The 23,736-nt window shown below is 41.5% G+C and overlaps 1 protein-coding gene across 5 annotated transcripts in view; it reads right to left on the reverse strand.

Moving 5' to 3' along the window:
• The window catches only part of LOC139975165 (glycogenin-1-like), a 36,495-nt gene extending 16,432 nt beyond the window's left edge, over nucleotides 1-20,063 (reverse strand). For 3 of the 5 annotated variants that reach the window (XR_011795675.1, XM_071982826.1, XM_071982825.1), the window contains exons 1-3: nucleotides 19,821-20,063; nucleotides 8,164-8,302; nucleotides 4,759-4,933 (exon numbers count right to left, since the gene is read on the reverse strand). Coding sequence is in view for 4 of the 5 variants with exons in the window: in XM_071982826.1 (XP_071838927.1) it covers nucleotides 4,759-4,933; nucleotides 8,164-8,302; nucleotides 19,821-19,842 (336 nt within the window). In the remaining variant the exon portion in view is untranslated. The remainder of the gene's footprint in view (nucleotides 1-4,758; nucleotides 4,934-8,163; nucleotides 8,303-19,820) is intronic. The other 2 variants (XM_071982827.1, XM_071982828.1) reach the window with 2 other exon arrangements.
• Between the last annotated feature and the right edge of the window lie 3,673 nt (nucleotides 20,064-23,736).

The following is a 23,736-nucleotide window of genomic DNA, read 5'->3' on the forward strand; positions in this document are numbered from 1 at the left end:
TCTAGTGAGTTGATGTGCCATGACTTTTCTGCTGTGGACCACGTCCCCCAGGCTGTCAAGTTCTTCCAGTGGGCTCCCCACCCTGTCAATGAGGCGTCCGTCGTGACCGATGTGTTTGGCAAACTGGTGGTGAAGGGGACCCCTTGGTCCCAATTGCCTGTGTCGTGCCACCATTGTAGATGGGGGGTGATGTCTTCCGATCGGCGGATCGGCGCTGTCTGGTCCAGGGTTAGTAGGTTGGCCGTTTTCCGCAGGTGGAGTTGCAGCGGACGCATGCGTAGTCTGCATAATGTCACCACGTCGACCAGGCTGGACATTAGCCCCAGGGCTCGGAGCCACGTTCCTGTGGGTGACTCTTGTGACGATATGATCTGGGCTGTGGCCGCTCTGACTGCCTCTATCCTTTGTTCTGAGGGACTGGCTATGCCTGTGGTGAGGTCTAGTCTGGCCCCCAGGAACTGGATCGTCTGTGTTGGTGTTAGCTGGGATTTTGTTTGATTGATTATCCAACCCAGTTCCTGAAGGGTCTGCACCGTTTTCTGTACGTTGTGTGCCGCGCTGGACTTCGACTCTCCTACTATGAGTCAGTCGTCGAGGTAGGCGTACAGCGTTACTCCTTGTTTCCTGAGGTAGGCAATTACCGTTCCTGCCACTCTTGTGAAGACTCTTGGTGCCGTAGACAGGCCGAACGGGAGTGACCTGAATGTAAATCTCCTTCCGGCGTATTGGAAGGCTAGGTACCGCTGGTGACGTGGATGTATTGGTATATGTAAGTAGGCGTCCTGTAGGTCTACGCTTGCCGCCCACATGCTCTTTCTGAGCAGGGGTAGGATTAAATTTAGGGTCTCCATACGGAAACGTTTTGGTTCTACGTAATTTTTGTTGAGGGGTTTTAGGTTCAAGATCGGGCGCCAAGACCCGTCCCGTTTTTGTGTTAGAAACAGGGAGGAGCGGAAGAGGGGTCCCGCCTCTCCCGACACCTCTACAATTGCCCGCTTCGCCAGCAAGGCTGATACTTCCCCTTCTAGTGCTGCTTGTTGGACGGGGTCGGTGGGTATTGGAGTAGGTCTTCCCCCCTCCCCGGAGGGCGGGGCGGAGGTGAACTCTATCTTGTACCCTTGTGAGATCGTCTCCAATACCCACTTGTCCCCGCCCAAAATGTCCCATTGCTGGGTGAAAAGTGACAGTCTCCCCCCCACCTGCGGCGTTGCCGTGGTGAGGTGGGCACCCCTAGGGCCGGGCGGCAAACGGTGGTCTAGTGGAGGAGCGGTCGCCGTCCCGTCGGGTCGTCGCCGGGCTTCTGCCTGAGCCTCGTGTTCCCCACGGGCGAGGTGGTCGGCTAGTTGTTCCTCTTGATCTGCCCCGTGGGGTACCTCTCATGGGTGTCCTGAGGGACGTTCCTCTGCCTCCTCTGGTTGGTCTAGATTCTCTTAGGCGGTGCGGTCTTGACCTGAATCTCTCAGAGGAGCGGAATTCCGATTTGGCTAATGTCTCTCTGCGTGAGACTTCCTCCTGGAGTTTTTGTTGGAAGCTACCAGCGAAGAGGTTGTCTCCCAAGGAGGGCAGGGCTAGCATTCTCTCCTTAGCTTCCACGGACGGCCAGCGGATGGAGGAGATGACGTTTTCCCTCCTGGCCTTGACTGAACGTATAGCGACTCTAGCAAACTGGTCGAAGGCCAGTCTCACAAGCGGTCCGAGGAGTAGTAAAAGTTGGCCTGCCTCGTTTCTGGACACGTAGGTATCGTCCTGTGGAAGTTGTTGGTGATATCTCATCAGCACCTCCGCGGTCAGCATGAGAACAGAAGTAAACTTCATTCCGGAGCGTGCGGCCAGGTCGACATCAACTAGGAGCTCCTCTAGCTTCTTCTGGCTAGGATTTTTGAAGATGTGTGAGGAGGAAGAGCCCTGCTCGGACCTTAGCTTTTCTCTAGCCTCCTGCGGTATGGTCGGGCATTTGAAAAGGGTTTTCCATGCTTCGTCTGGGACCCTGATGGCTCGTTCCGCTTTTGCCGGGAACGCGGTCCATCTCTTTTTGTCCGCGATAGCCTCGAACCTGTCATAACAGGAGGCGTCGACTGGAATGGTAGATTTCGGACGGGTAGAGGTCTCCCCTGTGGCTGTGAGTTTGGAAACTCGGGTCGGTTTAGTTGTCACTTCGGGAGTGTCTTCGAACCCAAGGTGTTTGCGGAAGATTTCTGCCACCCGCGTGGTTAGTTCCGGGGGTAAACTGCCTCCCGCCGTGGGAGCTTCCTCTTCCTCGAAGATGCCTGGGAACTCCTCTTCCAAAGGGTCGAACTCCGGGGGGACGTCAGAGTTGTCCTCCAGACCCGATAGATTTACGGAGGCTCTGCAGTCCAGAGTGTCCTCTCCGAGGGTGACTGCCTCCGGTTCCAGGGGGGGTTCCGGGACAGTAGTGGTCGTTGTAGCCGCTTTTTGGCTCCCGGCTTCTGTTTCTGCCTCGGCTCTCTGTTGTTCTCTCTCGAGGAGCGGCTTTAGGAGACCTGTCAATTGGGCTAGCCACGAGGGCTCTTCCTCGTGACGCTGTTTGTGTGGTCGATACCTCCTCTTAGCCCTACGGTATCCATCATCGGAGGAGTCGGAAGACTGGTCTGATGCTGGCGACCATCCCCTCCTGGTACCTCGTCTGGGGGATCGGGACCGTGATCGGGTGCGGTCCCGTCTGGCCGGGTTGCGTGAGGGATTCCTTCCTCTGCTCTCTCGGTCGGGGATCCCAGCTGGGGATCGTGATGGCTGTGGTTCTCGGTCCCCGCTCCGGGACCGGCTCTGGTTGGACAGCGATCCTCCGGCCTCTGGCTCTCTGCTGTGCGCCCCGGAAGGAGCTCGAGTTGGGCTTGTCGGTGCCCGTGGCACCTGCCTCTCCGGCGGGTTATTTCTCTGCGACCCAGATTGGGAAGCCTTCTCGGTGCCGGCGAGGCCGGACTTTTTCTTGGGCACTTTTCTCTTGGCCGGAGCCTTGCCCTTGTCTTTGCCTTTCCCCTTGGTCATGACTGATCCGGACGTCGCCGGGACCGTGGGAGGCATTTTCTCTCTCTCTTTCTCTCTTTCTCTTTCTCTCTCTCCTTCTCTTTCTCTCTCTTTCCCTTTCTCTCCTTCTTCCTCGGCCCCTACTGGGCCCCTCTCCAACACCTCTCCTTCTTCTTCCTCTCCTAACTGTGCTCGGTCTCCCGTTGTTCGGGACCCACTGGGGTTGGGGAGCAGGTCGAGTTTATCCTGAAGTTTGCTTCTCTGGCCTGCTAGCCAGGTATCAATGTCTAGCCATTGGTTGGGGGTGAAGTTGATACACACTAGGCAGGGGTCCCTCCTCGTGCACGTACGGCACTTGGGACAGAGATCGTGCTCATCCCAGGCCCTCCCTGGCCGGAACATAGAGCAGTTAACGCACTTCAACTGGCTTCTGGACATGACTGAAAAACCCTGGTTAAGGAAGAAGAATCTAACAAAACGATAGGAGAGGGAAGCTAAAAAGGGGGAGAGAAGCAATAAGATCTGTGGGAAAACACACTAGGCTTAACACCGTGCCTCGGCTAGAGGCCCGCGGCTTACAATGGTAACAATTAGGCCTAAGCCGACCCACAAAAGTCTAACTAACTAGCAAGTTAACGAAGGGCAGGGAGGAGAGAAGACAACGAATTAACGAAAATAACGAATAATGAAGGCAGGAGAATTAAAGTGAACAACAAAATTGAACAACTAAACAGTGGGTGAGGGAAAAGCGTGATAGCGTGTGAAGCCTAAAAAGGCGGGAACTAGCGTAACTACGGTAAACAAATCGCAGAACTGCTACCCACGCAAGTTTTCTGCACAGAAAAAACGGCGCGAGCGCCGCTAACAAAAACCAGCCCTAAAAAACCTCCCAAGAATAGGAAAAGGATACTTATCGGGCTGCAACGGTTAGAATGCTTCAGCAAACAGTAGGTGGAAAAAAAAATTCCGATTCTAGGAACCAAAATTGGACAGAAATCGATGGAATAATATCCGCTCGAAAATAACGATGTAGACGCTTTGGTTGGTAGAATGAGAAGGATGGGCAGTGACCCGTGAAGCCGGGTCACAGAGGGTGCACAGTGTTAAAAGGATACCAGGACATTCTAGGCGCGGTAGAATGAGGGTGCTAAGGTTGTGGCGAGACAGGTAAGCGAGGAGCGAAGTAAATTGTGGAAATGTCTGAAACTGATTCAACATGTTGCATTAAAGTGACATGTTAAACGTCTACGCACAAGAAATGTTATCTGTTACTTTGTGACATGTTTCAGACCTGCAGGCAATACACATGAGACAATTCCTCAGGAGTAATGACAAACAGGATTAATAGCTTGGTTGGTATGGAAAATAACTTGATGAAAGACATTCACATGTACATGTTGTATAACAACAGCAAAAAATGACAAATTAACTTTATCAGATTCCCCGGAGACTGCAAAACTGTGAATTCAACAAAACAAACATATTTTTCACTACAATGTATCTACCAATCAAGCACTGACACCCAATTCAAACAATATGTACCACCCACCACCAATGGGTGGGCAGAATGAAAAGGATGGCAGTAGACCAGATTGGGCCAGACGCCGGGAGAGGATGGCACCGCTGAAAAGGTTACCAAGTGCTCCAGACACTGGTAGAGCAAGAGTACAGATGTTGTGAGGAGATAGAAAAGTGACAAAGAAAAATAACTCCACCGATCATACAAAAACAGGGCCTGGTTTAAACAGAAATTTGAAAGTGAAATAAATTTACCAGACAGTCAGCATCCAAGAAGACACACTTTGTATACTGTGTTAGGGTCCAACAGTGTATTTTTGAGAATGTGATTCCAAGTTCAGGGCGGGCAAGAAGGGCCAGGTGGGCCGTATCGTGGCTGTCCAACGGGTCCACCTGCTGGATGTGGTCGTAAACCATCGTCAGCTGCCGTCTGCCAATAAAGCAAAAGGAGTGTCACTTTTTTTGATTTTCTTTAATTATTCATACCACTTTATTATTATTATTATCATTAACCAGCATTTAGAACGCTATTCACACCCCAAAGAGTGTACCATAGCGTCTATACGAAATCGGCAATAAAGTTTGACAGAAACAATTATTGTTGTGATTTTCCCCTGTTTCCTTTTGCTTCGTTGTTATACAAGGCTCTAAGGTATCATTTTGTGTGTACCAAATTACCTCTGGAGTTTCTCGGAAAGAAAAAAAAAGTTTTTTTTCTTTTTTAAGTTTCCAAAATACGGAAATATGACATCCTACCTAGTCAGCACCAGTGTTGCCAGCTTTAGCGTTTTTACACTAGATCTAGCGTTTTTAGTCTTTTCTGGGGTTCTAGCGTACGTTTTTTCTAATTTTGGTAATTCTAGCGGTTTTTGCCTAAAACTAGTTAAATTTACCAAAAATAGACCATTTTACAGATTTTTTAAACCTAATTCTTACTTGGAAACCCATCCAAATTTATTTTGAGTATTTTTGCTCAATCTTCGGAATTTCCTTCCGAAAATTTCCATATTTTTTTCAAATTTTCTGGGTCATACTATCACTCAAATCAACTATTCAAAATCTATTTTGTGATCGGTGACCATTCATCCTACGAATCTGTGCTAAATTGACTCGAAACAACACGAAAGTTAGGTAAACTACCATTTAGCGTTTTCTGGGGTTTTATTTTCGCAAAACTAGGGTTTTTTCGTCAACTGTCGCTGGTAACACTGGTCAGCACTGTGCTAAGCGAATGGCCTAACCACCTCGACGTGAATGTCACCTGTTAATGGCTTGAAATGAGCTAAGAATAGTTACTCAAAATATCCATCTCAAAAAGTATCTCAGACAAACCATCCATCTTCAATCTTTACCAAAGTGTAAATTTTAATGACATATTGCCTTCATTCCGACATTATTTTGTACTTATTTTCAGTATTATACCGTTTATGAACAAATAGAAATGTTACGAACTTGAAGTTAAACATACCTATTCGTTACCTATTTAACTCCATTCAGGTTCAATTAGAAAATGTAAGCTTAGGCCAATCAAACTGAAAAGCAAATTGTACCATCGTAACTTGTTTAAAATTACTCTAAAATGTAATACCAGATTGATGTAAAGAAATAATAACAACTAGAAACTACTCCAATATATAACATTCCCCTCTATAAGACATATCACTTACGTCTTACAGTACCTTCCAAACAAATGCCGATTTCCAGCAAATTGAAAGTTGTAAAGTAAGCTACGCATTTTTTTTTTTTTTTTTTGCAAACCGATGGTTAGGCTACATTTCCCATTGACTTAGTGTGGTTGTTAGGCTAACATGTGGTCGAAGATTGCAGTTTCCGTGGATATTTTTATTTTTTATTTGCAACACAACTAGAGCGAATAAACAGATGGCAAGGTTAGATTTCCATGCAGTTGACTTAGTGTGAAGTAAGGCTACCATGTAGTCTGAGATTTGTGAGGATTTTAGGTTATTTTCGCTGGTACTGAAATTGCTTCGTGCAGGCCATAATTTGCCATGGGGAATTCCCGGTGATTGTGCGCGACCCTCTCGCACTGCTTGAAATTTGATGTGAAAACTGTTTGCGCGATTCGCGCTGCAACTGCAATTCCTAGCTAAAGCAAACGCATGTCACAATTAATTTTACACAGACACCTGATATAACGAGGGCGATTTTCTTACATTTATTTTTCGCATTCATAATTGTGCTTTAGGAGGGCTTTTTATCACTTGTGAGGGCGAATCCCCCATCGCCCCCGCTTATTTCCGACCCTGTCAAGCACATTCGTTAATTCGCGAAATTGGTATTGCTGCTATGCTTACTGTGCCAAGAAATTTGAAGTCACTAACCACGAGGGAAGCAAAATCGGCGACCCTGGCAGCGTAAATTGATGAAAGTATACACTGTTAAAGACGTATAGAGGGTGTCTTATTTATTTCGTAGTAAAAGAACAAACCTAATACGTCAGTTGATATTTTCAAATTTGAATAATGATATTTTCACCTTCCATATGTTTTTGAATAATCGGTATGAAATAACTGGTATTCCACGTAATTTTTACCGATTCCGATTATGTTCCGATTATGCAATATTCGTACCGATTCCGATTCCGATTAGGTTAATCGGTTGAACACTAGCGTGTACTACTTAGCCCTGGTCATTGGTAACTTGTCACACAGTTACACACCAAAGTGTGCACAATTCAATCAATCTCTCCTGGGGCACCACAGTGCACCACAACCACGTGTCCTCCGGGTGACTTTCCCATAGGGTGCAGCCACAAACCGGCGCACGCAACTATATTTACAAGTTACAAAAAGAGTGTCACTTGGTTAATTATAATGCGTATAGTTTAAAACTTATTATCATTTCCGATACGGCTCTCTATAGTCTTGCTTCGAATAATGCAACTTCATCAAGTCATGTCTTTGTCATCGTCTGATGAAACCAAAATGGAGGTTTGTCTCATTTGGCCATTACTCCCTCTGCCTTAAAGCTTCTGAGGTAATATATATTCCAGTGAAATCCAAGCAGCTCTTAATATCATTCATTTTTTCATTTTTTTCATTTCAGCCTTTTAACCAAGGTTCATTTTCTTGACCCTAATAAGAACCACTGACCACTGACATTTGGATGCTATGTAATGACTAATTGATTGATTAATTGATAAACTGATGGATTTATTGTTTGATTGATTGATTAAACATCTCTTGTAGAGTACATCAAATTCAGGATTATCATATAATCATGTTGTTGAATTACTGTAGAAAGTGACAACAATATTCACAGCTGTCAAACGCCAAAGAATAACCATGTCAATGTTCAACAAAATTTAAGCTTTTGTCCAAAACATTGTGCAAATATTATGTTGCTGGCACGATAACTTTCTTTCTTCTTCCCACATGAAATGCAACAGATACCTTACTTAAATTCACCTCCTAGAATGAATGCATATCACACAACTGTATAAACTTGATGTCTGCATTATAATTTCCTCAATGTCATTCATTGGCCGTTGAACTTTCTAATCATAGTGTGCTCATATGCGACTACTGTACATGCATCACATTCCATTACATGCCACCATAAATTACATCCCAGACAGGCTGATGAAGCTTACATCAATTCTGGGCGAGACTATTCTTGAACTTTTGCAGGCTTTTTTACCTCATAGCTTGTGTCACCTGAGCCGTAACCAGAACAGCGAGCTGTCGTGTAGTGGCTGAATTTCTAAGAGACTGGCCCAACGCAAGAGCACCATATGCGTATCTATCGTTCGTCGCTAACGTCACGAAAGCTTCCGTTTCTGGGAAAAGAGAGGGGGAAATGAAGAGTGTAAGAGGCTCCCTTTATAGCAATTTCATTGACATTCATTTCATGAAATCCTGGCATGTTGTTATTTTGCTGGGTGAACACTTTTCTGTTTCTACTGAAACATCAGGGAACAATTTATTGTTGAGATGAACTGTTGCACGGCAACTACGAATTGAAGCTTCTAAATATTTTGTCAAAATAAATGCAAGGAAAGTCACAACATTTGACCTAAACTGTTCATAGTAGTACAGAATGTACAAATTTGTATTTATCACCGTACTATTACCTGGTAGACAGTTGGTAGTGTGTATACACAATATGCCCAAACTAGTAAAGCACACAACATTATAGTATCATAATAAAATACAATCCAGTTGCAACCGACTTGCCTCATGTTACCTTAGTAACAGGAGAAATGTAAACTAAAAATAAAGATTAAATCTACCCTAGGACATTTTTACAAAATTAAAATCACATGTACACATGCTTATTTCTAGCAATCATCGCAACAGTTGTGCAGTATTAAATCTACTGAAATCAAAACATTTTCATCTTAGTGTAAACCTCAAAAATTTCCCAGTTTGGGTATTTACAAGTGACGAACTGACGATACTTACCTGTCTCAACTCTATTATTGCACTTTTCCAACTACCTAGACTATTAACTGTTTACATTTTGGAACTGTGCTCCCCATCTGACTCTCTTCTGGGTCAATGTAACCCCCCCCCCTCACAACACACAAACTGACTCCCTTTTGGGTAAAAGCCATCACCTCTTTTCTTCTGGATGTACCCTAACCATGTAATACAAAGCACAGAACTACCCCAACTCTGTAATAAAAGGCACAGAACTACAAGCTTGCTCTTCAAGTAGCTAAATATTCAGTACTACATTGAAAAAAATATCTCATAACAACGCAGTTTATTAGCTGAACCCTAGTTGGCAATAATTTCCAATTGGGGCGGTAATTGCCAAAATTCCAACAAAATCTGATTTGCTCTTGTGTGTAGGATTACATCTTTTCTTCTGTATCTACCCCAACCATGTAATACACAGCACAGAACTACCCCAACTCTGTAAATAAAAGGCACAGAACTACAAGCTTGCTCTTCAAGTAGCTAAATATTCAGTACTAAATTGAAAACAAAATCTCATAACAACGCAGTTTATTAAGCTTCACTAGTCGGCAATAATTACAAATTGTGGCGGAAATTGCCAAAATTCTGACAAAATCTGAGTTGCTCTTGTGTGTGGGATTACGAGTGGTTTTTAATATATATCGTTGCAAACTTGCGATTAGGGCTTGTATTCAGTCCGCACGTTCTCCACGCATAACTCTAATGATGGAGTAAATATGAAACAAGTGACTAGTTCATATGACCTCATAAAGATCACTAAGCAACCTTATTATCGCCCAAAGGAATCTCTAGGTTGAATACACACTGAGGAGTAAATTGAGGTCAGTAAAAGTAAAATTGGAACTGGATACATGTATCCAAACTATGTGTGGCACCCGCCAAGACCAAACACTGTGAACAGCATAACTGTGCACAAATACCATGCAAAGGTGACCAAGTATTGAGTGGTCTTTAGTGTTGTGATCATGTGGACATACAGTATGTCTAAGGAATAAATTAGTTACCGAGGAAGAGATGTCTTTAATATGACAATACAGTAGTTCAAAGGTAACAATTCTATGGTCACAAATACTGCCTCTATAGTGACTAATCAAAGCATCAATTGATATCAAGTCTCAGAGAGGGAAGGATGAACTAGTCGGCAGTTGGATACAAGAGATTGTCATATTCTGATCAATTTTCAATCTTATTTTTAGTAAAAATCTGTTGGCTGGTCAAACTTGCAGACCAAACACAAAACACCACTATTATCCTGTTGTTTACTTGGTAAACATGGGCAATCAGTTCACATCTAAAGAATTGACTGTTAGAAGGTCATTCGTATTCAGACAAAACTACACAAGATTGGCTGCAATCACGATGCTATCACAAGGAATCAGTCCACTGCCATAAGTGTTCATAGTCACGTGACAGGTGACATTCAAAATTAAATCAGATGATCTGAAATCTATATAAGCTCACCTCCACAAATTCAACAAAAAAAACTAAGTAAGACCCTTCTAAACAACTATTGATTTCTGTATTATGTCATGTACCTTTTTCAGGCAAATGTTTCAACAGATGTTGGGTGGGAGTAGGGTGATGGGTTGTTTTGAGTGGGTGGGTGGGTTTTAGCTGGGAGTTATGGGTGGGGATAGGTGGGAAAGTCATGGCTGGGGTCGGGAGGTTTTGAATGGGGTCATGGAGAGGGTCAGGGTTTTTTCCCCTTTGCTGTTTTGTTTGTTTCTTTTTTAGAGATATTAATATATAAGTTAAGTATAGGGAGTGTGCTACTCGTTAAGCCATAAATTCTTTGTATGTTTGTTACTTTATACTATATGTGCTTTTTTATTATCACCTGAATTGTTGTGATAAAATAAATAAATAAATGAAATGAACTGACCAGAGGTATATCAAACAAGCCCAGATATAAAATTTATCCTTGCTGGTAGCATTCATGAGCTTCTGGTGAACAATCACTCTTTTCACTTTATTTTCACACATGTATGTGTTCTGTTTTAATTATTGCTGTGTATGGTTGCTGTATATAAATAGCTGACATGGCAGCTCAAAGAACAGAGAAACTGCAGCTTCTCTTTCTGTTAATAATAATAATATAAGAATTTGTAAAGCACTTTTATCCAGTTACAGTAAAAGAAACTGCTCAGAAGCGCTGCAGAAGCAAAGTACCCAAAATGGACACAACAGTTACAGTATAAAACAAATTGATACGCATTCATGAATAAGAGGTCTTTTCTGCTCATTTACTCAGTGTTGGTTTCTAACTTTCTATTTTACTCTACTCACTATTCAGCAATTGGATTTAGTTCTTTCAATCATAACTTTCAAGGAAACCATATTCTGTTTGTCTTGTTGTTTTTTTGTATCCACTGTCATATGAACTTGAAACCTCATCACTATATATCTTTAATAAAAAGAAACACAAACAAAATGGTGGATATGACAAAATGGAAGGGACATGATGACATGAATATTCATGAAAATCAAACAAAATTACCCACCCACTTGGGACAATTTTTTATGTACTGTACGCTCAATCATGCTTCAAAACACTTGTAATGACAACACGTGCAGTATGAATGTCCTATTTCTGGTAGATAAAATTTAGGAACTGTTCATACTGTCAGTATGAGTGCTTTGAAGCATGATATAAGAAGACAGTATATAGTGGTAAAAGCATTGGCAGATTGTCCCAACTGGCTGCAATGTAAACAGAACCAGGCAAGTGTGCAAACATGGTGAAGTAAATAATCCATCTGATCATTTACATGTGCAATAAAGATCAAATACTGGCTAATGATATATGTATGGTGCAATGCAAATGTACTGTAAATCTGGCTACAGCCAGGTGTGAAAGCAGTCTAATATCTAGTGTCTAGAAAATCAACAGTGTGGAAGTACAGGTACTGTACATCCCTAGTTCTTAGATTACAGCTATATAAAGGACCTTTCTGATACTTAAAAATTCCATAAATAACAGTGCTGTATCATCAACATCAACAAGACTACAGGGTTTTATTTCAAAAAGTAATGGGAAATTATAATAAACATATTGATATATGTTTCTGATTTGCATCTTGTATGTGACTATGTACACAGTATATAGAGTCTGGGCAACAAAGCCAAAAAGAATTGTTAAAACTAATTACTTTACTAACATATAATTAAAGGTGAAAGAGTCAACGGAGGAGCTTGTCCTAGCTTGATCAGACCACAGCAGCCCAAGGCAGAGATTTGGGTAAAATTCTCAGAAAATTGTGAAATCCATGCAAAAAGGTTACTCAAAGGTGATTGGTCAATCCATTTATAATGGTTGCGTAGTGGTTTCCAGCATCCTTAGCCAAATAAACCACCCTGAGGTAAGAATTGACTTGACCTATGTACACAGTTCATGTGTCTGGATCTAAACTGTCTGGTGGTCACATGCCAAATACTGCATGTTCCTGTGTTAGTGTGTCAATGGGTTCTTTCACTTTTGAACAGGCCAGCTGCACAGTAAATTACAGTAGTTCATTGGTGTTTTTCTGTTCTTTTACTACACTATCAAACTGGCAGGTCAATCCAGTACCCATAGTGCGTACATACTCTGAGATGTTTAGTAAAATTCCAACCCATCAGTCTGACAGGAATTTTTGAGACTTTTGCACAGATTTTAAGTTATAATCTATGGTAATACGCTACAATACAAGCTTACAAAAAACGTTACCAGTTATTAGGCTAGGGTGGATGGGAATACGTAGGTAAATGGGACTGGTAAGTGAGGAGTGAGGTAAATTACATATTTCACAGACATGAAATCATCAACTGTGTTATAAATATACTGTAGAAACATTTGCAAGCCAAAATAAAGCAATAAAGTCATACTCTTGGAGAAATTATCACATTGTCAGAAATTGACAATGTTAATACATTTATTTCTTTAATTAAACAACTATAAAGTACTGTGTACAACTTAAGGTATTAGCCAGAGTGTTTTGTGAGGTTCTTCACCTCTCTATATCTCCGACTCCCTTTCCCCTCACAAATCATTAATAATCTTTAATATAAACAGGAATACTATTCACATAGGCCTTACTGTATATCGCACTGACTTGCACCATATGTTTTTATTATCGCCATGTTACTGCACATACCAGTATATTGCAAGGTTCAACAACCTGTATGTCTCATATCACACTTGTAAGGAAAGAAAGGGCTGGATACATTGACGTAAATTCCAGAAATTGTCACATATTTCAATTGTTTTGTTCACATCTTTTATCAGTACATTGTTGGACTAGGCATACTGATATAAATTTCAGACGTCTTTTTTTCATCTCATAATTCATCCCCATGTTATTTTGAATATATATTATGAAAAAACGAAGGAAACATGATAACTGCAACTACATGACAGTAATTTTTAATAGAGTCAGTGCATTTAGGATACATGCAAGTATGTACACATCAAGATAGTTAGTCCAGACGACATGTACATAACTTATCAGTCTGCACAGTGGGGATGGGATATGGGGTGGGTATGGGATATAGGGTGGGGAATAAGATGGTGGGTGGGGATGGGATATGGGGTGGGGAGTAAGACGGTGGGTGGGGATGGGATATGGGGTGGGGAATGAGATGGTGGGTGGGGATGGGATATGGGGTGGGAGTGAGATGGTGGGTGGGGATGGGATATGGGGTGGGGAATGAGATGGGTGGGGATGGGATATGGGGTGGGGAATGAGATGGTGGGTGGGGATGGGATATGGGGTGGGGAATGAGATGGTGGGTGGGGATGGGATATGGGGTGGGGAATGAGATGGGTGGGGATGGGATATGGGGTGGGGGTGGGGAATGAGATGGTGGGTGTGGATAGGATATGGGGTGGGGATGTGATATAGGTGGGGAATGAGATGGTGGGTGGGTGTGATATGGGGTGGGGAAATGAGGTGGTGGGTGGGGGTGGGATATGGGGTAGGGAATGAGGTGGGGAATGAGGTGGGGTGGGGAATGAGGTGGTGGGTGTTGTGGGATATGTGTGGTAAATGTGGTGGTGGGTGGGGTGGGATATGGTGGGAATGAGGTGGTGGGTGGGGATGGGATATGAGGTGGGGAATAAGATGGTGGGGTGAGGAGAAAGGGAGTTGGGCCTGAAGAAAGAGAAAGAGTCAATGACCATACTGGGCTTGAATTTACCACTAGATTAAGACTTTGCAAAATGAGTCCAAAGCTTCTTCGGTCAAATGAACGGAAGAATCCATTAAAGAACTACACCAAGCATTGGAATTGATGTTTACTAACTTCATGCCTCGTGGGGCCTGTGTCCTACATCTGATGGCAGGAATGTTAATCAAAATATATTCACACTGAGGATTGTAAGACCTGTAACAACCTTCCATGGGCAGTTACTCGTTTCCTGGAGTGGCGCTATATAAATCTACATAGTATTAATATTTACTTTTGCTATTTAAACAAAAACTTCCCCACTTATATATTAAGAAAAGCAGGAAAATTTGTGCTCATCTTATTACCCTTCAAAACTGTGCAATTTCTACCCAAACTGTGATTATAAACTAAAAGCACCTACTGTACATGATACAGCTGGTGGAGTAATTGACCTTGAAACCCGCTGAATACCGCCAAATGCAAATGAAATGCATAGAAAAGACTTGTTAATATTCACACCTGTTTACTACACTCTTAGCTACTATACATGCCTCATCATGTGTCTATACAATACAGGTAAAGTATATACATGGACAGTTTTATTTTTGGTTTTTTCGGGCTGCTGCTTTTTTTTTGGTGAGCAAAATCTGTGTAGAAATTTGACAGGGACAAATTTAGTATTGGAACTTTGTGTTCCATTTTTGAAGGCCATCAAGTTTGTGAAATATAAAACACTGTCGTTTCTCCTGTGTAACCCAAAAAATTGATATACATTTTTCGCACTTGTATACTTCACAATTTGCCCATTTTTGCATGGCATCTTGTGCTGCGATAACAGATGAAATATTTCCTGCTTGTGACATATGAAACTTGAGATCCACCTAAATGAAACATGTCATTACAAGCCAGTTCATTAGCTTTAACTATGTTTAGAGGCTGAATGAAAAATGCCGTTCTAATTAAAATAAGTGGTTGAATTTGATTAACATGGCCCGTCACTTTCCAATTTATTGGAATCAAATGGAATAACTAACTCGTTTACTCAATAATTCATGTTAGGAAGTCTGATGCAGTGTGGGCTGTATATTTTGAACCATTTGTGAAGATTAAAAAGAACATGTTTGGGTTTTAAGTTATTAAAATTGATAAAACAAAAGACTAACATTAAGTTAACATTTAGGCTAGCACTGAAGAGCCAACATCATCACCTCTGAAGCCTTTGTGAAAGGAAGTTAAAAGAACATTTCAGAGGTTCAACGATTGTTCAAGGTGGATATCTTGAAAATTGCAATAGCTATGTAGAAACATTACCAGCTCTCAAAGTTTTCAATTTCTTGAACTAGAACATATCAAGCCTAAAAGTCACCCTTAAATGGTAAATTTTCAATGCTACAAATACCATTAACATGTGGGGAAATGTGGTTTCACACTAGCCCAGTGCCATTTTATTCAGGGCAGTGACAGTCAAACTGTACAACTTACTTAAATTTTACATGTATGTGATATACTGAAAGCATAATTGTCGGCCCCCCCCCCTCCCCCTCCCCCCCCACCCAAAACAAATGAGGAGAAACTATTTATACCTTCTTTTGATGAAAAAAATCAGGGAAATTGGACGAGTATGATTTAACTTGCAAACCTGTCATTTGGAATAAAATTCAATAGATTGGCAAGTTTTGGTAACCAGCCTCAACAGGCTGTGTCGAAATTACTCATCTTCAAACCTATATTACAAGCTTTTGAAAGCAACTGCTCACCTTTAATCCCGACCCCCACCAGGTCTTTATATTCTTTAATCTGACACCAATGGATAACCCTGAATTTGAGATAAAAGGCTTCCCAGAGACTTATTCTGCAAATCTTTGGCAACTTTTAGCTTGCTAACATTTAGAAGCAACCATAACAACCTTTAGAGAGTGGGTGACATTGTTAAAAGTTGCAAATCCTGTACTAAACATCCTTTTGGGTTTCAGCAAAGTTACATACAAGTTAGTAGGTACCATGTACTAGAGTACTAGACCTATACTACCAATGAGGAAATAGTCAAACCATAGTGTGTGGCATTTCCAAATTATCAGAAGGAAACGAGCATATCATAGGAAGTATAGGATACTGTAGGTTAACAACTTTCAAAACATATTGAGTATTAAAACAAGACTGTGCTTTGATACAAGCATATCTAAATTTGGTACAGTATGTACAGTAGTCAGTACTGCAGTCCAATTGTTGCAAGCAAAAAACTGTATGTACAGGGAAGTACCGTAGGCCACTTTGAATGACAATCAGAAATGACACAACTTACCGTACTGCATATATCACATACTGTCACACTGTGACAAAAGCCGAGGCCTAGAATGTTAGGATTTCAACCGGCTTGATACGAAAAAATGCCAGTGCTTACTGCATCTTCTGGATAGAATCAAGTTATCACTGTTATTTACTGACTTACAAGGCACATCAGTTTTTACTGATGAGGCTTATGACAGAATCCCAATTAGTATTTGCTGATAATAAGCAGTAAATATGGAGCTATCGTCCATTCTTTGCCCATTTGACTATAAACAATTGTGAACCGATTCACCATGCGTTTCAGTTCTTAATTTGGCAGAAAACTGATAGTGTCTTTTTTTCATACTGGCTAACAGCAAATTCCAATGGCGTTTAACTAGTAAATATCCCAAAGTTCAAGGCCTGACTAATGTAATGAGTACAAGACCAATTATTACAACAAGTTGGCATAAATATGTACTGCACATGTTTTTCAAGTTTTAACTGTTAAGACAAGAACAAGCTACCAATTTTCAATATATTTTCAATAACCTTTCTACACATTTTAGGCTTATATCACCAATCATAATTGCAAAAACAAATATATATCACATTTTGGTACATTACATAATGAGGGGAAATTCCTACACTTTAGCTGTATGTGCACACTATACATATATGAACAGTACCATATACTTGGTACACTACAGAGTACAGACCACTGATCTTAGTTGTACAGACCCTGGTGGCCACAACCACACTTGCTTTCTACCTCACAGTAGCATGCACGTATGGCAAGCTAGTACTGCATACAACATGTATGCAGTACTATACTGTGCATGTGGGCATACCACATGCTCATTTATCTTGCCGCAATGTGCATGCTGTTTACCCTGGACTTACCCTCTGTCCGGAAATGATTGGAAACAATTACAGAAGTCATTTTCCATGACCATCGAGTTCCAGCAACACAACATAATTAATCATGAACATTGTCATACACCACATAAAATGTCTATAACCCTACACTACAGTTCTATCCAAGATTTATCGATTTCTGTAAGACAAGTCACTGAGAGTAAGACTTCAGCCTCAGGCCGATAGACTAGGCCTGCGTAGCCTAACGTTACCATACTCACCCACGAGGCTAAATCGATACATTTTAGTGGAGCACGCCATTTTAGAAGTCCAAGTGCTTTTCCTTTAGACAACCAAAAAATCCTTCGAACAACCAAATATTAAGGCAAGGTTGTTCTAAGGACAACCTTAATATTTTCTTAAAAATGATCCCTTATGTGGAAGTTCTCCATGTTCCTATCACAGATCAGTACATATGCATGTATAGTCCTTTTTTTTCAATCGCAATTTGCCAGGAGATAAGCACATAAAGTTAAGAGAAGATGAGACTGCCCTAAAATCCAAGGGAGTTGGCAGGTCTACAAGTTAAGTACTGTATGTAACATAAGACTTGGAGTACATGTAGGTCTAGTTTTATATAGCAAAATGAAAATTGCTATATTGTCTACACTACAACTGGTTTTCAAATTTGCTTTCATCTGCTGAATCCAAATTTAGCCTAAGAAATAAATGTATGAGTAGCAAACTTTTCATAATCATATCAAATCTATAACATTTGCTCATTAACCATTAATAGTAGAAAAATGTAGTCCTAGGATGGTGTCTTAGCTTGATCAATTGCAAACTTGCTAGCTTGTGCAGTTTCATAACTGCAGTGTCTGCAATACTCGGTACAACTAGTAGATAAATGATTTGACAGCTACTGTAGTGTTGATTTCGGAACTGCAGCATACCAGTGGCTGAGCGTCCATACAGTCAAGAGGGGGCGGATGCCCCCCCCCCCCCCTGACGGACTCAAATGGACTGCTGGCGCCCTTTTCAGCTTTTTACCACTTTTTACTTATTCACGATTATTGACTTTTTTATTGCGCTCTCAAATACCTATTGACATTTGTCACATTTTGTTGGTGTAATTTTCTGACAAATTGGCGATGACACCTATTTATTCTTCGTTTATCTGCAAATTAGCAAGGCCCGGAACGGGTCATTTCCGGCGATCTAGGGAATATCTTCACTCAAAAAATTTCTGTACACTCCGCGCCAACCTGTGGTAGCGCTCTGCTTAGATAGTGTTGAAAGCGCCCCTACAGACCATTCTTGCCCCCCCTGACGAATACCCCTAGCTCCGCCACTGCAGCATACTGATCATTACAATATGGCGATTCAACAAATGATAGGTGGCGCAATTGTAAAACAATAATCGGCAATACTTAAGTACTGACCATTAACAAAAGAAATGCTATGGCCTATTCATAGTATAACTATAACAGGCTCAATGCTTACTAGTATCTGTTTGCATGGCATTTATAATTTTTGCCGGACAATCTCCACTGAAGCGTAATATTTTCAAGTGATGCTTCTTTTTGTTTCTCTGGCCTTACGAAGGTTACAGGCCTAGGCGTAGCTTTACACTTGGTCAGGGCCAGAACCAAATAAGGTGTTTAGGGCAGTTCTTGGAAACAATGTGATATGAAACCAAGTTATAGCATGATGGGCTCATAATTGACGCACTTAAGGATTTGATCAACGATGCCTATCAAGAAAAAATCCAAATCACTCAACTGTATGTGTTTTTCATGTGTGTTGTTCCTCAGAAGTGTAATGATCTCAAAATATTTATTGTTCTGTGCATATGCAATGTACAATTGAGTAGAACCTGACCACAATATGTCTGCCGTGTCAAGTTCTTTAATACCCCTAAATTGACACATTCCTCGATAAGCTAACTGTAACTTTTGTGTAAGTATACATCAATTGACTCTAAATGCTGTTTGCTATGCTCTGAGCCCCTATGCTCAGAGAGGTCAGGTCCCAGAGAGTAGTGGTATCATGCTGTTGTAATATTGGTTATTTTTAGGTAGTAAGATTTCCAAATCCTAAAAATATGTGCAAAATTGGGGGGAGGGGTGTTTAAAGCTTAAAAAAAACACAAATTGATCAGCACATAGCTGACATGGATTCAAACTCATAAAATACTGTATGTTACTCTGCTTCGCTGCAAAAAGTTTAAGTTGCGCCTGCTGTATCGTTGCCAGTATATTTTGAAGGTGCGTCAATTGCGAAGGTGAGTCAATTAAGAAGCCTTTACTATAACTGATAGCTTAAATCTAACTAGTAACTTGAGGTCTAGCTACCAAGGCTACTGTACCCCTCGCGTTGTCATTTCATAACCTAACTAGGCTCTTCTCTAGGCTGTTCAATTTATCATGTTATACTATAGCCTAGGGTAGGCATCTCACAGTATTTCAGACACAGGGCCTAGGCTATGCATTAGGCTGTTATTAGTACTCAATTTATTGTTACTACGGATAGTTTTACTGTAGTGTTAGGGCTAGCCTATATCGCCAAATGTAATAGTCGTTTCGTTAATGTTACTCTCACCACTTAAAGCTGATCTTTCCATGGCGATAGTAATTTTGCGAACCCAAATTAGGAGAGACCAGACACAAGTTCAACAGTTGACGTTCACTTGGTGCAAAACAATCACGTACACAGCAAAGGCTCAATGTTCTCTTCCCATATACAAAATGAGTGCAATGTAATGTGTTGACTGCCACTAGCTCATAATCTTGCAATGTGTTAGTAGCACTAATACATCGTATCGGCCACATGTGATTTCAAAATCTCACTGACTTCCTATATCTGCCCTTTGCAGAATTCCAGTTATTTGCAGACCGTCTCATTATTTCTGAGGGGGGTTCACACCTTCCGCTTTGCAAGTTCCCTAAATTCATTCGTGAATATGTATATAGTTACAATAATAATTAGTGAGTTGTATTTTGTGAGAACGTATTATAAAAGTCATATTTCAATTCAGACAAAATTTTGTCCAGGGTGAACTCTTATGTTAGGGTATACCTCTATTCTACTTGACCAATAAGAAAGTACTGGTCCCTTGGGTTAGATCCAGGTACACTATAAGATGAATAGAGTATTTTGCAACAGTTGTGTCCATTTGAAGCCATATTGTCTCCAATTTGAAACGTACAGAGTGAAATTTACCAGCTTGCTTGCATGTACAACCCCTTCCCCATGTGCAATATCTCATCAAAATATCAACCCACACCACTGCATCAGCTAACCATGAAGCCATAGTACCAATGAACCTGAAGAATCAAAGACTTCAATTTTGTGTGAACAAAGTAACCGTAGGTATTCAATGACAAATGCTTCAAAGACATTGAAGACTCGCGCAAAAAGAAACGTCTAAAGCCGGTATTCTGACCTAGTTTCAAATGAGGTGTAACAGAAGTGTTTGACACCACCATCGATCCCAGAAAATACACACACAGCTTGCTACCGTCGGTAGTTAGACACTAGTGTACAGTCAGTACATACAGCTGCGATCAATACCCACAGCACAGTGTACACACAATACAGCGATGGACATCTCAGGTCCAGCTAAAGATAACAAGGTATCACGTTTCATTACTGTCTGCATTTTGTAGCGACACGAACAAAACGTCACTTGCAAGCAACAGAAAGTTAACTTTTCAGATGGCCGCACTTCTTTTTGAAAAAAGATTCCAAATTTCAGTTACAATGTTGAATTGGAAGCCACCCGACGTGTAAGTTGTAATCCATAAGCCCTCGCGGGTTTCTCACACAATTGTGGTGGTCCTAAAAATAAATGCTGATATGTTATTATTAACATGGCTGACATACCAATCTTTCGAGTTAACAATGTAATCGATCTCTTTCAACCGCTAGTAGTAGCCTACAATAAAAATTGTTGCCATTCACATAGAAACCGTGCAATTCAAGGAAAATGTCCTTATACCACGCAAAACGTATTAACGATTACGATCTTTTCTACAAAATGTACAACAGTTCTGCAGACGGTGCTACAATTACAAATGCTTGACTGACTACTTTATGATGTGGGTGAACACTCACCGCAAATCTTTTAGGTAATTCCCCGAAAGTCGTGGCGTTTGGCTTGAATGAAAGAAATAAGGTTTTCTGTAATGTGTGCATGGGCGACTTCAGTTTCAGTGAACAAGGCTGATTCAGTAGCACGAACATATAATATAAATAGAATAGAGGCATACAAGCAATACATAGGCCAAATCCTATAACTTTACCACAAATATACTGTGCCTTTTCAACTCCCGCTGCCCAACCCCCCCCCCCGCCCCCCCCCCCCTTCCAGCCAACAGGCTAAAATCCTGGACACAATAATATCGCGTATTGCACAATTGTTTTGACTTATTGAATAAATTCAGCTAAAGTCTGACGATGGGAATAGGAAGAGTTAGTGTTAAGTAAACAAACAATCATATGTCTTTGCACTGGCTGTATCGAGCTACGTTACGTGATTACAGAGTAATACCGAACAGTTATATAAACGCAAAAACATGACTCACGTTCTATAACTTAGCAAAAGTACTACATATTTTCAGATGAAATGCGACCCAACCAAACATCTGACATATATATCAGGCGCGTATCCAGGATTTTCTAACCCGGGGGGCGCGAATTACTATCTAAGCGGAGCGCCACCATCGGTTGGCGCGGAGCGTACAAGAAAATTTCTGGTTTTGATACCCCCCCAGATCACCGGAAATGGCACTTCTCGGGCTTGAAAATGACCAACCAGATGTGAACTTTTGCCTGAGAATCAAGTATTTCCCCAAAGTTTTTTTCCATCCATAACCTTTTTGAAGATTGTCACCAGTCACACATCATGTTCGACCTCATTGCATGTTCTATGGATCATTGCTTTTGTAGGTAATTCTACGTCACGGCCCACAATATCCGAAAGCCCCACTTTTCAAGGTTTTAAGCCCATTATTTGTTGAGAATTTGAAAATTCACATTTCTCGTGAATAAAATCACTTTTAAACATACCCATAATGTTGCAGAAAATTCAATCTATGGACAAGCAATATAGAAAAACCTCCTGGAACCCCTAACAGACAGGTCAAAATTGCACGAGTAGAGGAAAGTATTATGAAGAATGTTGGTGAGGAAATTTTCGAAAATTCCGACACAGTTAATTTCTTGGTATATTGCAACCTCTTATAATGGCTATTATAAACTTCGTTGAAGGGAATGAAAAATACCAGATATTTCCGATATCAGGTATATCGAACCGAACACTGCACACATAGGCGTAGGTCCCGTAGGAGGCGGGGGCTGCACCCCCCCCCCCCCCGCAACCATTTTTTTCGGGCACCTACTGAAAGAAAAATAAATAGCAATGAATAGCTTAAAAATGATCTCCTTGGTAATTAAAATAAAGTTGTAAGCTTGGCCGACATTACTACTGTAAAAGAGAGTTTTGACATAAATGGATCTGTATGGTTTTTCTCCATCTACATAAGACATTTGGTTGTTTACATTAGCATCCGGCGGTATACTGTGCAACTGTGCAACTTTGACAAATCCAATTGGGCTCCTACGCCTTTGACTACACACAAAGACAGTTTTTGAGGCTGTTCATCGTGGAACATGCATTCAATGCTCACTGATATGATGTTATATCTGCTCTTTGCTTTACAAATTCGAACAGGCGTGTAGCGAGTAATTGCCAAGAGAGGGGCGAAGCCTGTAGGCAAACTATCTAAGCGAAGCGCCACCATGTGTTGGCGCGAAGCATTCAATACAAATTTTGGCCGAAAATGCCTCCCAGATCGCTGGAAATGACACTTCCCAGGCCTTGTAAGTTGCATCTAAGCATTGTCTATTTTGAAATTACTAGCGAAGTCATAAAGAAAATTTGCTCGGGGGGGGGGCGGTCGCCCCCTTCCCGAAATGCGTCATGTTCCCCGACGACTCGGTCGAGTTCAAGACCAGCCACAGTTGGTTCCATATAGCACAATTGTACAATTGTTTAAGGCGTCCATACACACACACGCGTTATGATAGACCATATATAGTATTTATATAGATACATTAGTGAGAGAAGAAAAATGGAAACGTCAAAAATGGAGTTGTCGGTGTAAGGGGTAGGGTGAGGCGCAAACCCCCTCCGTAATCCTCGATCTGTCACTGGCTACCATGTGTATATAATAGGGATCAGCGCTTTAACTATGACTGTTCCTCTTTCTCTTCCCGAAGTCTTGACTATCTTCTACTCCCTCCTTTTCTCCTTTTTCTCTCTTTTTTCTTTTTCTTTTCCCTTCCTTCCTCTCCTCCTTTTCTTTTCCCCCCCTCCTTTTCCCTTTTTTCTTCTCTTTTTTCTCTCCTCTTTTCCTTACCCGGGGGGCGCGCGCCCCCAACGCCCCCCCCTGGATACGCACCTGTATATACTCCCGATCGCGTTATAGATATACCATTGGTGCATGCTTTCATA

This window comes from Apostichopus japonicus, chromosome 10 (genome assembly GCF_037975245.1).
Source record: "Apostichopus japonicus isolate 1M-3 chromosome 10, ASM3797524v1, whole genome shotgun sequence".
Taxonomy (NCBI): domain Eukaryota; kingdom Metazoa; phylum Echinodermata; class Holothuroidea; order Aspidochirotida; family Stichopodidae; genus Apostichopus; species Apostichopus japonicus.